At 59.2% G+C, this 10,271-nt stretch overlaps 5 protein-coding genes across 5 annotated transcripts; all 5 read left to right on the top strand.

The window, feature by feature from the left end:
* Positions 1-261: 261 nt before the first annotated feature.
* On the top strand, positions 262-843 carry DQ04_06311040 (hypothetical protein; the record flags this gene model as incomplete). Its single annotated transcript, XM_009314643.1, has 1 exon — positions 262-843. One exon carries the CDS (start codon positions 262-264, stop codon positions 841-843), a length of 582 nt encoding a protein of 193 aa, XP_009312918.1.
* Positions 844-1,092: 249 nt separating this feature from the next.
* Positions 1,093-3,402, top strand: DQ04_06311030 (PIF1 helicase-like protein; the record flags this gene model as incomplete). Its single annotated transcript, XM_009314642.1, has 1 exon — positions 1,093-3,402. The coding sequence occupies one exon, from the start codon at positions 1,093-1,095 to the stop codon at positions 3,400-3,402; it is 2,310 nt and encodes a 769-aa protein (XP_009312917.1).
* Positions 3,403-3,733: 331 nt separating this feature from the next.
* On the top strand, positions 3,734-4,624 carry DQ04_06311020 (hypothetical protein; the record flags this gene model as incomplete). The annotated part of the gene is made up of 1 exon (XM_009314641.1): positions 3,734-4,624. One exon carries the CDS (start codon positions 3,734-3,736, stop codon positions 4,622-4,624), a length of 891 nt encoding a protein of 296 aa, XP_009312916.1.
* A 375-nt stretch (positions 4,625-4,999) lies between these two features.
* On the top strand, positions 5,000-6,931 carry DQ04_06311010 (hypothetical protein; the record flags this gene model as incomplete). Its single annotated transcript, XM_009314640.1, has 1 exon — positions 5,000-6,931. One exon carries the CDS (start codon positions 5,000-5,002, stop codon positions 6,929-6,931), a length of 1,932 nt encoding a protein of 643 aa, XP_009312915.1.
* A 1,242-nt stretch (positions 6,932-8,173) lies between these two features.
* On the top strand, positions 8,174-10,271 carry DQ04_06311000 (hypothetical protein; the record flags this gene model as incomplete). The annotated part of the gene is made up of 1 exon (XM_009314639.1): positions 8,174-10,271. A coding segment is annotated over one exon (2,098 nt), but the record flags the coding sequence as incomplete, so codon positions are not given.

The following is a 10,271-nucleotide window of genomic DNA, read 5'->3' as shown; positions in this document are numbered from 1 at the left end:
TTTTTTTTTTTTTGTATTTCTTCTGTTTATTCTGTGCGCTCAAATATTTTACTTGTGATTTTTTTGACTGATATTTTTGTTTTCTTCTGATATTGTTGACGCAGATGCGCATTGGAAAGCCCCGTGATAAACGCATGGCCGCTGCTATGAGAAGACTGCCTGCCTCCTGGGCTTCTCATACGTCTCTGCATCTCGCTGTTTCTGTTCTTTGTTGTGTGCCGTTTTGGCGGCGCTGGGGGGGAAAAATGAGATGTTAGTGCAATGGCGCTCCGGTGCAGGCTGCTGCGCCGGTCGTATGCCGCGGAAGGCGGTGTCGCGAAGGCCACTGTTGCCTCTGCGGCGGCGGTAGCGGCTGGTCCACAGATGGCCCAGAGTCAGGCCGCCCCCCAGCCGCATCAACGACGGCCGCCGGTTGAACCAACCAGCGCGAAGGAAATCGATGCCCTGCGGAAGGAGCTGGCAGCAGCGCAGCTTCGCATTGCAGAGCTGCAGATGAGTCAACTCGCTACGCACGAGGCGCTGCTGCGTCGACTGGATGAAGCTGACCGAGCCGCACACAAGGCGGCAACGGAGCTGCGCTACACCGCCCTCGCCCTGCAGTGCCACCACGACCTCCTAGAGACGGAGCTGCGACGCGTGCTGGCGGTCGTGCCGCACACCACCGAGGCGACGGCGGAGGACATGGAGAGGATTCGCCGCGCTGCCATTGAGGCGGGTTCGAGGGAGATGGTGCGAAAAAATATTGGCTTCCGTGTAGAAAAGGTGTCGGAAGAGCCGGCGGCGGTGGTAAAGTCTACCAGCAATGCTGCCAACAACAACGGCAGTAGCAGCAGTTTCTCGTGATTAGCTTCCGTGTTTCCATCTCCTCATAACCTGCTTGGCGTGGGTCACTTGCATTTGTACCGCTATGGCAGCCCTCGCATGAGGCCCATCCACCCCAGCCAGATGCACACAAGTTTGCACACACGTACTCTCTCTGTGCCCTGCTCTCCAGACTTTTGGTGTGCGTGAAAGAAAACAGCTTTGCACAGGCACACACACACACACACACACACACATAGAGATAGACGCGCATCATAGAAGCGGGACGTGATGGCGACGCTGAAACCGAAGATGACGGTGGCTGCGGTGCGTGGTCGCATCATCGTGATGAGTGAAGACGGTGAGCGCATTGGGGCGTGGGGTGGCACGGAGTGTTTCCTATCGAGGCAGACAGGGCTGGGCCCCTGCCTCGTTGTGCGCTCAAGTCGCCACAGGCGCCACGAGGGAACGTTCTTCCAGCTAACCGGGCTGCAGCGCGTGCTGGCGACGTACGCAACAGAGGGGAAGCTGACTGTTGTCATGCCGCACGAGCGGAGGGTGTGCAGCGTGTTCATCGAGACAACTGCGGATGTGGACGCGCTTCGGATTATGGCCGCAGTGCTGCAGGACCGATCCCATTGGAAGGAGATTGAGAAAAATGTGGCGTGCAAAAAAGGACGCGAGGCGCGTGCCTCAGGGGCGAAGGGTGGAGACCTCCGCGATCCAAACGCCTTGGGCATGCCGGATTGGAATAACAACGACGACGATGATGATCAGGAAAACAGCGGCGATGAGATAGACCACCAGTCGACGGAAAGAACGGTGGAAGCGGCAGCGGCAGAAACAGAGGGGTTGCCGCCAGCAGCGCCGTCAATACGGGGCGGCGCCCCTGTGGCGCCATCGCCCACAACCGCCGTCTCGTCGTGGGGGGCGGGGCGCAGCGATGCAGTAGAAGCCGCACCTCATGGAATGCTATGGGCAGCAGATCAACTGCGTGCGATTCAGCTGATCCGCGCCGGGCGGAGTGTTTTTGTGACGGGCTCTGCCGGCACCGGTAAGACGGCGTGGCTGTTGCACGTCGTGGACCGTGTTCTGACACGCGGCGAGGGGACTGTGGTGACGGCCACAACGGGTGCTGCCGCACGACTTCTTCGCGGCTGCACGCTTCACTCCTTTGCGGGGATTGGTAAGGGCGAGGGAACACTCGAGAAGGTGCTCCACCGTGTGAAGAGCCGCCCGGAGGTTGTGCGGGCGTGGCGTTCCTGCGAAACGCTCATCATTGACGAGATCGGCGTCCTTCCTGCAGCTGTCTTCGCTGTTCTTGACGAGGTTGCGCGGTGCGTGCGAAAGGTACCCGAGAAGCCCTTCGGTGGGATTCAACTCGTCCTCCTCGGTGACTTCCTGCAGCTGCCGCCTGTCGTCGCCCGGGCCACCAACGCCGGCGGCAGCGGGCAGACACCGAAGTGGTGCTTTGAGTCCCCGCTTTGGGACAAACTGCAGCTTGTCTCGATTGAATTCCGCAAGAACTACCGCCAAGAGGGCGACCCTGCGTTCGAGGCATGCATGGAGGACATCCGCTACGGCCGGTATACGCGGCGTGTGGAGCGACTCATGTCGGCGTGTCTCAGTAATCGTCTGGGCGAGCGCTACGGCGTTGAGCCAACGATGATCATGGCGCGTCGTCAGGACGCCGCGGCGTACAACACAGAGCGGCTGCAGCAGCTGGACAACGTTGACTTCCACCGGTATGCCTCTGAGGACTACGCATCGACGCCCGGCACTGACCTGGACAAAGAGGTATCGCTTCCGCCGCTGCTGGAGCTTCGCGTAGGGGCGCAGGTGGTGCTACTCGCCTCTTTGCCGGACGCGCCGCACCTTTCGAACGGTGACCTCGGTGTTGTTGTTTCCTTCTTGGAGCAGGCACACGGCCCTGCGCTACCTGTGGTGTGTTTCGCGAGCAGCAGCGGTGAGGAGGTGGTGGTGCCACGCGTGCGGATGGAGGTGCTCTCCGCAGACGGCCTGATCGCAGCCTCACGCTTGCAGGTGCCGCTGCAGCTGGCGTGGGCGCTGACGGTGCACCGCGTTCAGGGCATGACGCTGCCAATGGTACGAGTGAAGCTCGACGCAAGTTTCTTCGAGTGCGGTCAGGCGTACGTCGCACTCACGCGGGCGCGCCGACAGGATGATGTTGCTATCACGCGTTTCGACCCTAGTGCCATCCGTGCTGACGCAAGGGTGGTGGCGTTCTACGAGAAGCTCTTTCCTCGCGGGCGGCAACAGCAGAATGACGCGGACAGCGAACTTGTGGAGGCGCAGCGTGGCGGGAAGCGACAGCGTTCGCCGCCTGCTGTCCTGCATGGCGACAGCAGCAGCAATGGCAAGAGCACGCAGTGGACGGATGAGCAACTCTTTGACAGCCAACTGGAAGACCGCATGTCCCTGGCAGTACCGCCACAGCCGGTGACGCGCAGCGCTTTGAGGTTATTTGCTGCGACCAATAGTCTTATTCCGCAGCTCACGCAAGAGAGCGAAACTGCGGACTCAACGCAGCCCCTCCAGCTACCCGTCTCGCAGCGTACATTGCTAATGGACGATGAATAAAAATCAACGAAGCAATCGGGGGTGGGAGAGAGAGAGAGAGAGAGAAGAAAGGAAAGCATCATCTGTTGCTTCAACTGTAGGGCGTGTAAAATAACGGTTTGCTACCTGTTGTGAGTCCCTGCCTCTGTTGTCGATCTTTGAGGGGGTGGGTTCCCTTCAAATTTTTTACTGTTATTGTTCTTTGGGTTTGGTGAAGTTTAAAATATGGGCATTGCGCCTGTCTCATGTCTTACTTGTTGATGCTGCTGTTATTGTTCCTGTCGTGTCTGTTCTTTTCACAATAAAAGTCTAGGGGCCGAGGCATTCCCTCCGCACACTCTGTCTGTGGTGGATGCCGCAGGACAAACGACTGATTGTGACCAAGGCCGTTGTGCACAAGCTGCAGCGGCTATGCGGGGGCGAGGCGGCCGCTGCAGAGAGCGGCATCTACATTGAGTTCATCGTGCCGACGGTCGTCGTGGCGCAGTGCCCGGATCTCCTCGGCACCCACATCTTTCAGCTGCCGAAGCGCACGTACCCCATGAACGGCCGCACGACGTGCCTCATCGTTCCCCGCCTCATCTCCGGCGACGCCATGAAGATCAACAAGCGGCACGGGTATTACGACGCCGTTGTGACGGCGGAGGCTATCTGCAAGCGCGACGACACAGAGGCCGCACGGCGAGCGGCGCAGGTTGCCAAGACGTTCTCCCACTTCGTGGTGGACGCTCGCATCGTGTCGAAGCTGCCGCAGTGTATTCTCGCCGCAGCCGCAGCTGCAAGGCCAGTCCCCTCGCCCTCCCCTGGGCCAGCGTCCGCGCAGGGCGACCGGAAAGGTTCCGCGTCGCGCAAAGCCGCACTCAAAAGCAACGGGGCGAAGTCCGGAGATGCGGCAGCCGCCTCTGCCACCACCACTCCTGCTGCTGCGCAAGGGTTGTCGGTGATAAAGGCGTCGCGGCATTGCATCACCGCCCTGCACGGACTCGACGACCGCACAAGCCTCACATTCCGACTCTCGCAGGGTGCAACGGGTGGCGTGTTGCGTGCGAGACAGCAGGGACAGCTGATGTTCCGTGTTGGTCACGGTGGAATGACGGCTGGAGACGTGTGCGAGAATGCGAAGAATTTCGTTTTTGCGCTTAAGAAGGACTTTCCAACAGTATGGAAGTACATCCACGAGTTCAAGATGACGTCGGACGCGACGGAGCCGATCCGTTTCATGGAGGTGCACATACAGAAGTAAGTGCCATCACGTGGTGCATTTCTGTGTTGAGAATTTGGCGTCGATTAAGTCTTGTGTGGTTGGTAATGAAAGTAAACTGCAGAAATCTGGGCTCCACGCGCCGCACTGCTAGTTAATGGTTGGATGCATTGTTCTTCACGCACTGACTGCACACAAAGTGGATATGGTTCACTTCTTTTTTGTTGCTGTTTGTTTGTTTGTTTTTGTTTTTTGCCGCCTTTGTAACTAAAAAGGGACTCGGTCCCATCGCCACTTATTATACCAATTTGAGTGGGTAGGAGTAGAGAAGAAAGCAGAAGGCCTGAAAGTTTGGGCGCGAGGTTAAGCCGCAACGGCCACCCACGTGTTCTTCTTTCCTTCGTGTAAGAATATTCGATGCCCAATACCACATCTATTCGCGACGCTGCTGTAGGCACGTCGCAGCGGAGTTTGGCGCAGCAGCACACACAGCAGCAACGAGTGCAGCAACCGCAGCAACAACAGCCACAGCAGCAGCAGCAGCATCCGACGGCTGATGCGGATGAAGCTCACAGGTACCTGCGCCGCCACGGTGTTCCTAGCAAGGTGGAGAATATAATCAGCAGTGTGCTGAGTGAGCGGCCGGAGGATCCGCTGCTTTATATTGTGGAGCACCTCCGCAGCAACAGCAAAAACAACAAAAACGACAAAGGTGATCAAAATGACAAACAACTTCCCAAGGAGCGTCAAACGGACGCAAACACTTCTAGCACTGTAGTGAGGGACCGCAAAGAGAACCAGCGCGTAGCAGAGCATCCCGCTACGCGGGGCGACGCACCGCGTCCGCCGCATCGTTCGACAGAAGAGGTGAATACAAAGACGGAGCCGCGGCGCCGCAACAGCAGCAAAGACTCCGCTGCACAGGTTGCCAAAAAAGGCGGCGGTGAGAAGTCCGGTGGTGGTGGTGGTGATGCACCGCCTGAAGACATCCTGCGTTCGGAGCTGACGCCGGCGACAATGAGCGAGACGCCGGTGCACGGCGAGCTCAGCGGGTGGGCCTTCCCGACCAGCGTCGCAAACGTGACACCTCCGCCCGATTCGCAGCTGCAGGCGATGCACACAAGCTTCAGCAGCACGCGCACGACGAACATCTGCGCCATGCGGCCGTCCTCCGCACTGATGGGGCAGTGGAATTCGCTGCGCAGCAGCCGCAATGAGACGCCGTATGGGCCGACGAGCCTCCGCTTTGGTGCCGCGATGGCGGATGGGGCGCTGGGCAGCGTTGGCGCGGCGAGCCTCGACCGCGACGACAGCACGCGCAGTGACCTGTCGGCGTTCAGTGTGGCATCTGTGGACATGCAGGACTTCTTGCAGGAATTCCGGAGCGCCAGGGCTGACTGCGTGGGGGTTGAGACAAAGATGGTAGACATCGAGGCGCTCTCGGAGATCCTTCAGATGGTGAACATTCCCCTGCCAGATATTCCGCTCATTGCGGACCTCTTCGAGGAGGTGAAAGAGGTTGGCATGATGCGCTACCACCGCAGCGGCGGGAGCGGTGCATTGGGCGAGGCGAAGAGTTGCGACAACGCGACAGCACCAGCGGAGGGGGAGCCGCGCGATCGCGTGTACTTCGATGCCTTCCTTGCGCGCATGGCCTTCATGATTCAGGGACGATACCCAGCCGAGGTCATACGGGGCACATTCTACTCCATATTGGAGTCCACCGTCAAAAAGAAGTGTTCCGCTGACGGGGTAGCACAACAGCCACAACAGCAGCAGCAGCAACAACAGCAGCAGCCCCAGCAACCCAAAGGTACAGGGGAAGAAATGCAGCACGCGGGCTCCAACAGTGGAAGTGCAACGGTTAGGTCGGGCCGCACAGCGGTCAAGGGCCTTTGTAGAACCAGCAGCAACACTGGTAATGGCAACAGCAGTAGTCTTGCCACAGCAGACAGTGCAAGTGCCACGCTGACGCACACGTATCCAAGCGTGACCCTGCCAAACACCGCGCACTGCGCCGCGCCTAGCGAGAACGTTTCCCCCTCAGAGCGCTCAACGCTGCTGCACGGTGTGCCTCTAGCGGTGTGCGTGGAGGAGGGCCTGTGGCGTGGCCTCGGCATCCCGGTGGGTAGGGCGGAGGTGCTGAATGCGCTGCACATGATTGGTATTCCCACGGAGGAGAACTACGAGTTCCACGTGAATGATTTTGTGCGGCTCGTAACGACGCTGACAGGACAGAATGCCATGATTCCGTTAGGTGAGCGTGGCTCGCCGTGGGTAGTGTCGTCGCTACCGCGGGAGAATTCTTTCTTGCCGTTTGGCGGCTCGTGCCGGGAGGAAAACCCTTGACGTGCGGTAGGCGGCGCGGGGCCAACGGGACAAGTGAAGGAAAAGAGCATGTTGTGCTCCGGAAGGGTCACCGGGGAGGAAGGGGTGGGGGATATGGGAGGCAGAATGAATGGGAAAAGAGAATAGGTGCTGTGCGAGACAGTTATGTATTCATGTGTTTGTGTGATTGCGTGTGTGTGTTTTTTTTTTTTTCTTCTTCTTTGCTTTTTCTTTGTTTGTTTGTTTGTTTTCGCTTTCTTCTTCTGTCTTGGTGTGTCAGTGCGGCGCTGAATGGTGGGAGCTGCCGTACGATGTGCATCTATCTAGCCCTGTGTGTTAGTGTGTGTGCACAGGAGTGGCAAGGGAGGGAGAGGGAAGGGGCGTGGAACGCAGACAGGCAGCAGCGCGCGTCTCCTCTCCTTCTGCAATGCATTCTCTCTACGCCTGTATCAATACGTCTGCGGACCCTCTGTGTATGTGTGCAGTCTTTTTCACCGTTTCTTTGTTTGGTTGGTGTTGTTGTTGGTGGCCGGGTGGCTTTTTTTTTTTTCTTTCTTTTGCGACGATACGTTCCTTATTTTCCACCTTCGTGTTTGGTCATTCTTTTGTTTCTTTTGTTTTTGTTTGTTTGTTTGTTTTCCTGTTAAATTCCTTCTTTCTTTTCGTTGTTTTCGCTCACCATCCCTCCCCTTTCACCCCTCCCCCTGTACTGGTCGGAGGCGGTGGGCCGCTGCCACTCCCGCACGCCCCTCCGCGCCGCTGCTGCTGTGGGTGGTGGTGGTGATTGTGTGGGGGGTGCCACGGGGTTTATCTGGTTGCAGGGGCGAGGGAGGCTCCCCCGTCGCGACATATGGGAGTTGCGGAGTGACATGTGCTCCCCCTCCCTCCACCTCGTGTTTTTTGTTTTTTCGTCGCGCACACATATACACGGAAGCACTTTCACACCCTTGGCTCCACCAGCAGTAAAAAGAAACAAGAGTATATATATATATATCTATATGTGTGTGTGTCGGGGGGGGTGTATAGCTCTCAATGGTGCTAGTGTTATTCGTTGTGATGGAGTGGAAGGGGCCCTGCCCTGCTGCTGGTGCCATGCCTTCCACAACACTTTTTTTTTTTCAAGGTTTTGTTGGCTCCTCTCTCTCTCTCTCTCCCTCCGTCCTACACACATCCTCAGCCTGACGTGGGTGGTAGGCTTACAGCAAGGAGGGCCGGTGACAGCTGCGGCAACGTTAGTCTTTTAGAAGCCGTGGGCGACGGAAAATGGCATCGTCAGTCCCAGCGGCGTTGGTTGGCAACGGCAACAGTAGCCAACACCGCCGTCTTGTGGCCACATCCAGCACGAACAACAATAGCACCGGCAACGGAAGTGACGACCACATCAACGCACCCCTCTCACCGTCTGTTGGCGGCGGCAACGGAGGGGGTGGCCGAGAGGTGGAGCAGCGCTTTGCCAGGATCGTGGCAGAGTATGAGTACAAAATACTAGAGGAGCGCGGTCGTGCGCAGGAGCGAGAGGCGCAGCTGCTGGAGGAGCTGCAGCGCGAAAGGGCACAGGCAGCGCGTCTGCTGAACGAACCCTCCCAACGGCAACAGCAGCAAGAAGGGCAGGGACGTGGCGGCACGTCGTTGGTGGCCGGGGGAAGGCGCGACGACGCTGTGTCCAGGGAGGACCACGAGCGACTCCAGCAGCAGCTGCTAGAGACGCGTGGGCTGCTGCAGGAGGCGGAGCGTCGCTACCAGCAGGAGAAGCGCGAGCTTCTCAACCTGCGCACCGCACAACTGCGAAGTGAGACCTCAAAGCGCGGGCAGGAGGGCGACATCATTGCCCGTGCAATGCAGGTGATGTCGGAGTACGAGGCCGTCGTGCGCAGCAGCGAGGAGAACAGTCTGGCGCGTCTCTCACACCACATGGAAACCTTTGAGCAAGAGTGGGTGCGCCGCTCGCGTGAGTTCGAGGAGCAGAAAGTTACATTCGAGGCGGCAATGCTTGAGAAGACGCGGCAGGCGTTGGCGGCGCACCAGCATGACGTCGAGTCCATCAGCCGCGCGTTGCTGGAGAAGACTACGCAGACGCTCAGCAACCACAATGAACTTCGGCTCGAGATGGAGGAGCAGGTGATGCGGCACGCGGAGATCTTCAAGGAGGAGTACAAGGCAATTCTTGAGAAGGAGTTCTACGACCGCTGCAGGCTCTACGACGAAAAGATCGCGGAGCGGGAACGTGGCTGGGTGAAGGTGCTGCAAGAGGAACGCAAGAAGATTGTAGCGGCGGAGCAGCGGGCGGTGAAGGAGCACGAGGCACTACACGTGCAGGCGCTTGAGGACGCGATGCGGGACTTGTCGCAGCTGCGTGAACAACTTGTGCGTGAGCACCAGGAACAACAAACGGAGGCTATGAAAGAGCTCATCACGCGCCGTGAGAACCTGCAGCGCGACCACGAAGGACTTATCGCGGCTATGAACAAAAAGACGCAAGAGATGCAGCGCGAGTGTGCAGCGACGGTGGAGGCGGTGCAAGATGAGATGCGGAAGCTGCACGTGCGCATGGCCGCCAAGGAGGCGGAGATGGCGCAGCGGCTACACGACGCGGAGCAAAAGGTTGATACCACGGCGCTCGCCAAGGCGCAGCAGATACGCGACGAGGTGGAGCAAAAGTGGTCGTCTATGCTTGCGGCGGAGCGGGCCACCTACACGGCGGAGCTGCAGCGTGTAAGCAGCGAGCACCAGCGACAAATGGAGCGCGTGCGTAGCGAGCAGGTGGAACGCGACGGCGCCCTGCTGGCGTCATACGAGCAGCGCGTTGTGAAGGTGGAGGAAGCGGCGGAGCAGCGGTGGGGCAGCCGTGTCGAAGAGGCAATGCACGGTCTAGAGCGCCACATGGAAGTGGTGCAGCTTCTGCGGCGCGACAATGAGGGCATGGCGGCCCGCATTACAGGCCTCACACAGGAGTTGCAGCTGAAGGCGGCGGAGTTGGAGGGTGCCGTTGGACGCGCGCGCCGCGAGCAGGACGCCATGTGGCACCGCAAGCTAGAGGAGATGAGGCAGCGCTACGACAACCTGCTTGACGAGGCGCTCGGCGGCACCGACGGTGCACACGTACCGCGTGCCGAGTACGACGCGGTGGTGCGGAGCGTGAAGGAGTGGGAGGAGAAGTGCGTGGCGTTGAAGCAGCAGAACGAACTGCAGCTCGAGCGGGAGCGGGAGCAGCTGAACATTGTTTGGGGTCAGCGCCTTGACGGGGAGCGCGCGCAGCGAACGGAGTGGGAGGCCGAGCGGCAGCAGTACTTCACCGCGCTGCGAGACGCCCTCCTGCAGGACATGCGGGCGCGGGAGGCGTCAGCGGCGGCGGGGCGGCGCG

This window comes from Trypanosoma grayi (genome assembly GCF_000691245.1).
Source record: "Trypanosoma grayi strain ANR4 Tgr_631_V1, whole genome shotgun sequence".
Classification (NCBI taxonomy): Eukaryota; Euglenozoa; class Kinetoplastea; order Trypanosomatida; family Trypanosomatidae; genus Trypanosoma; species Trypanosoma grayi.
This window is presented reverse-complemented; position numbering and strand designations above follow the sequence as displayed.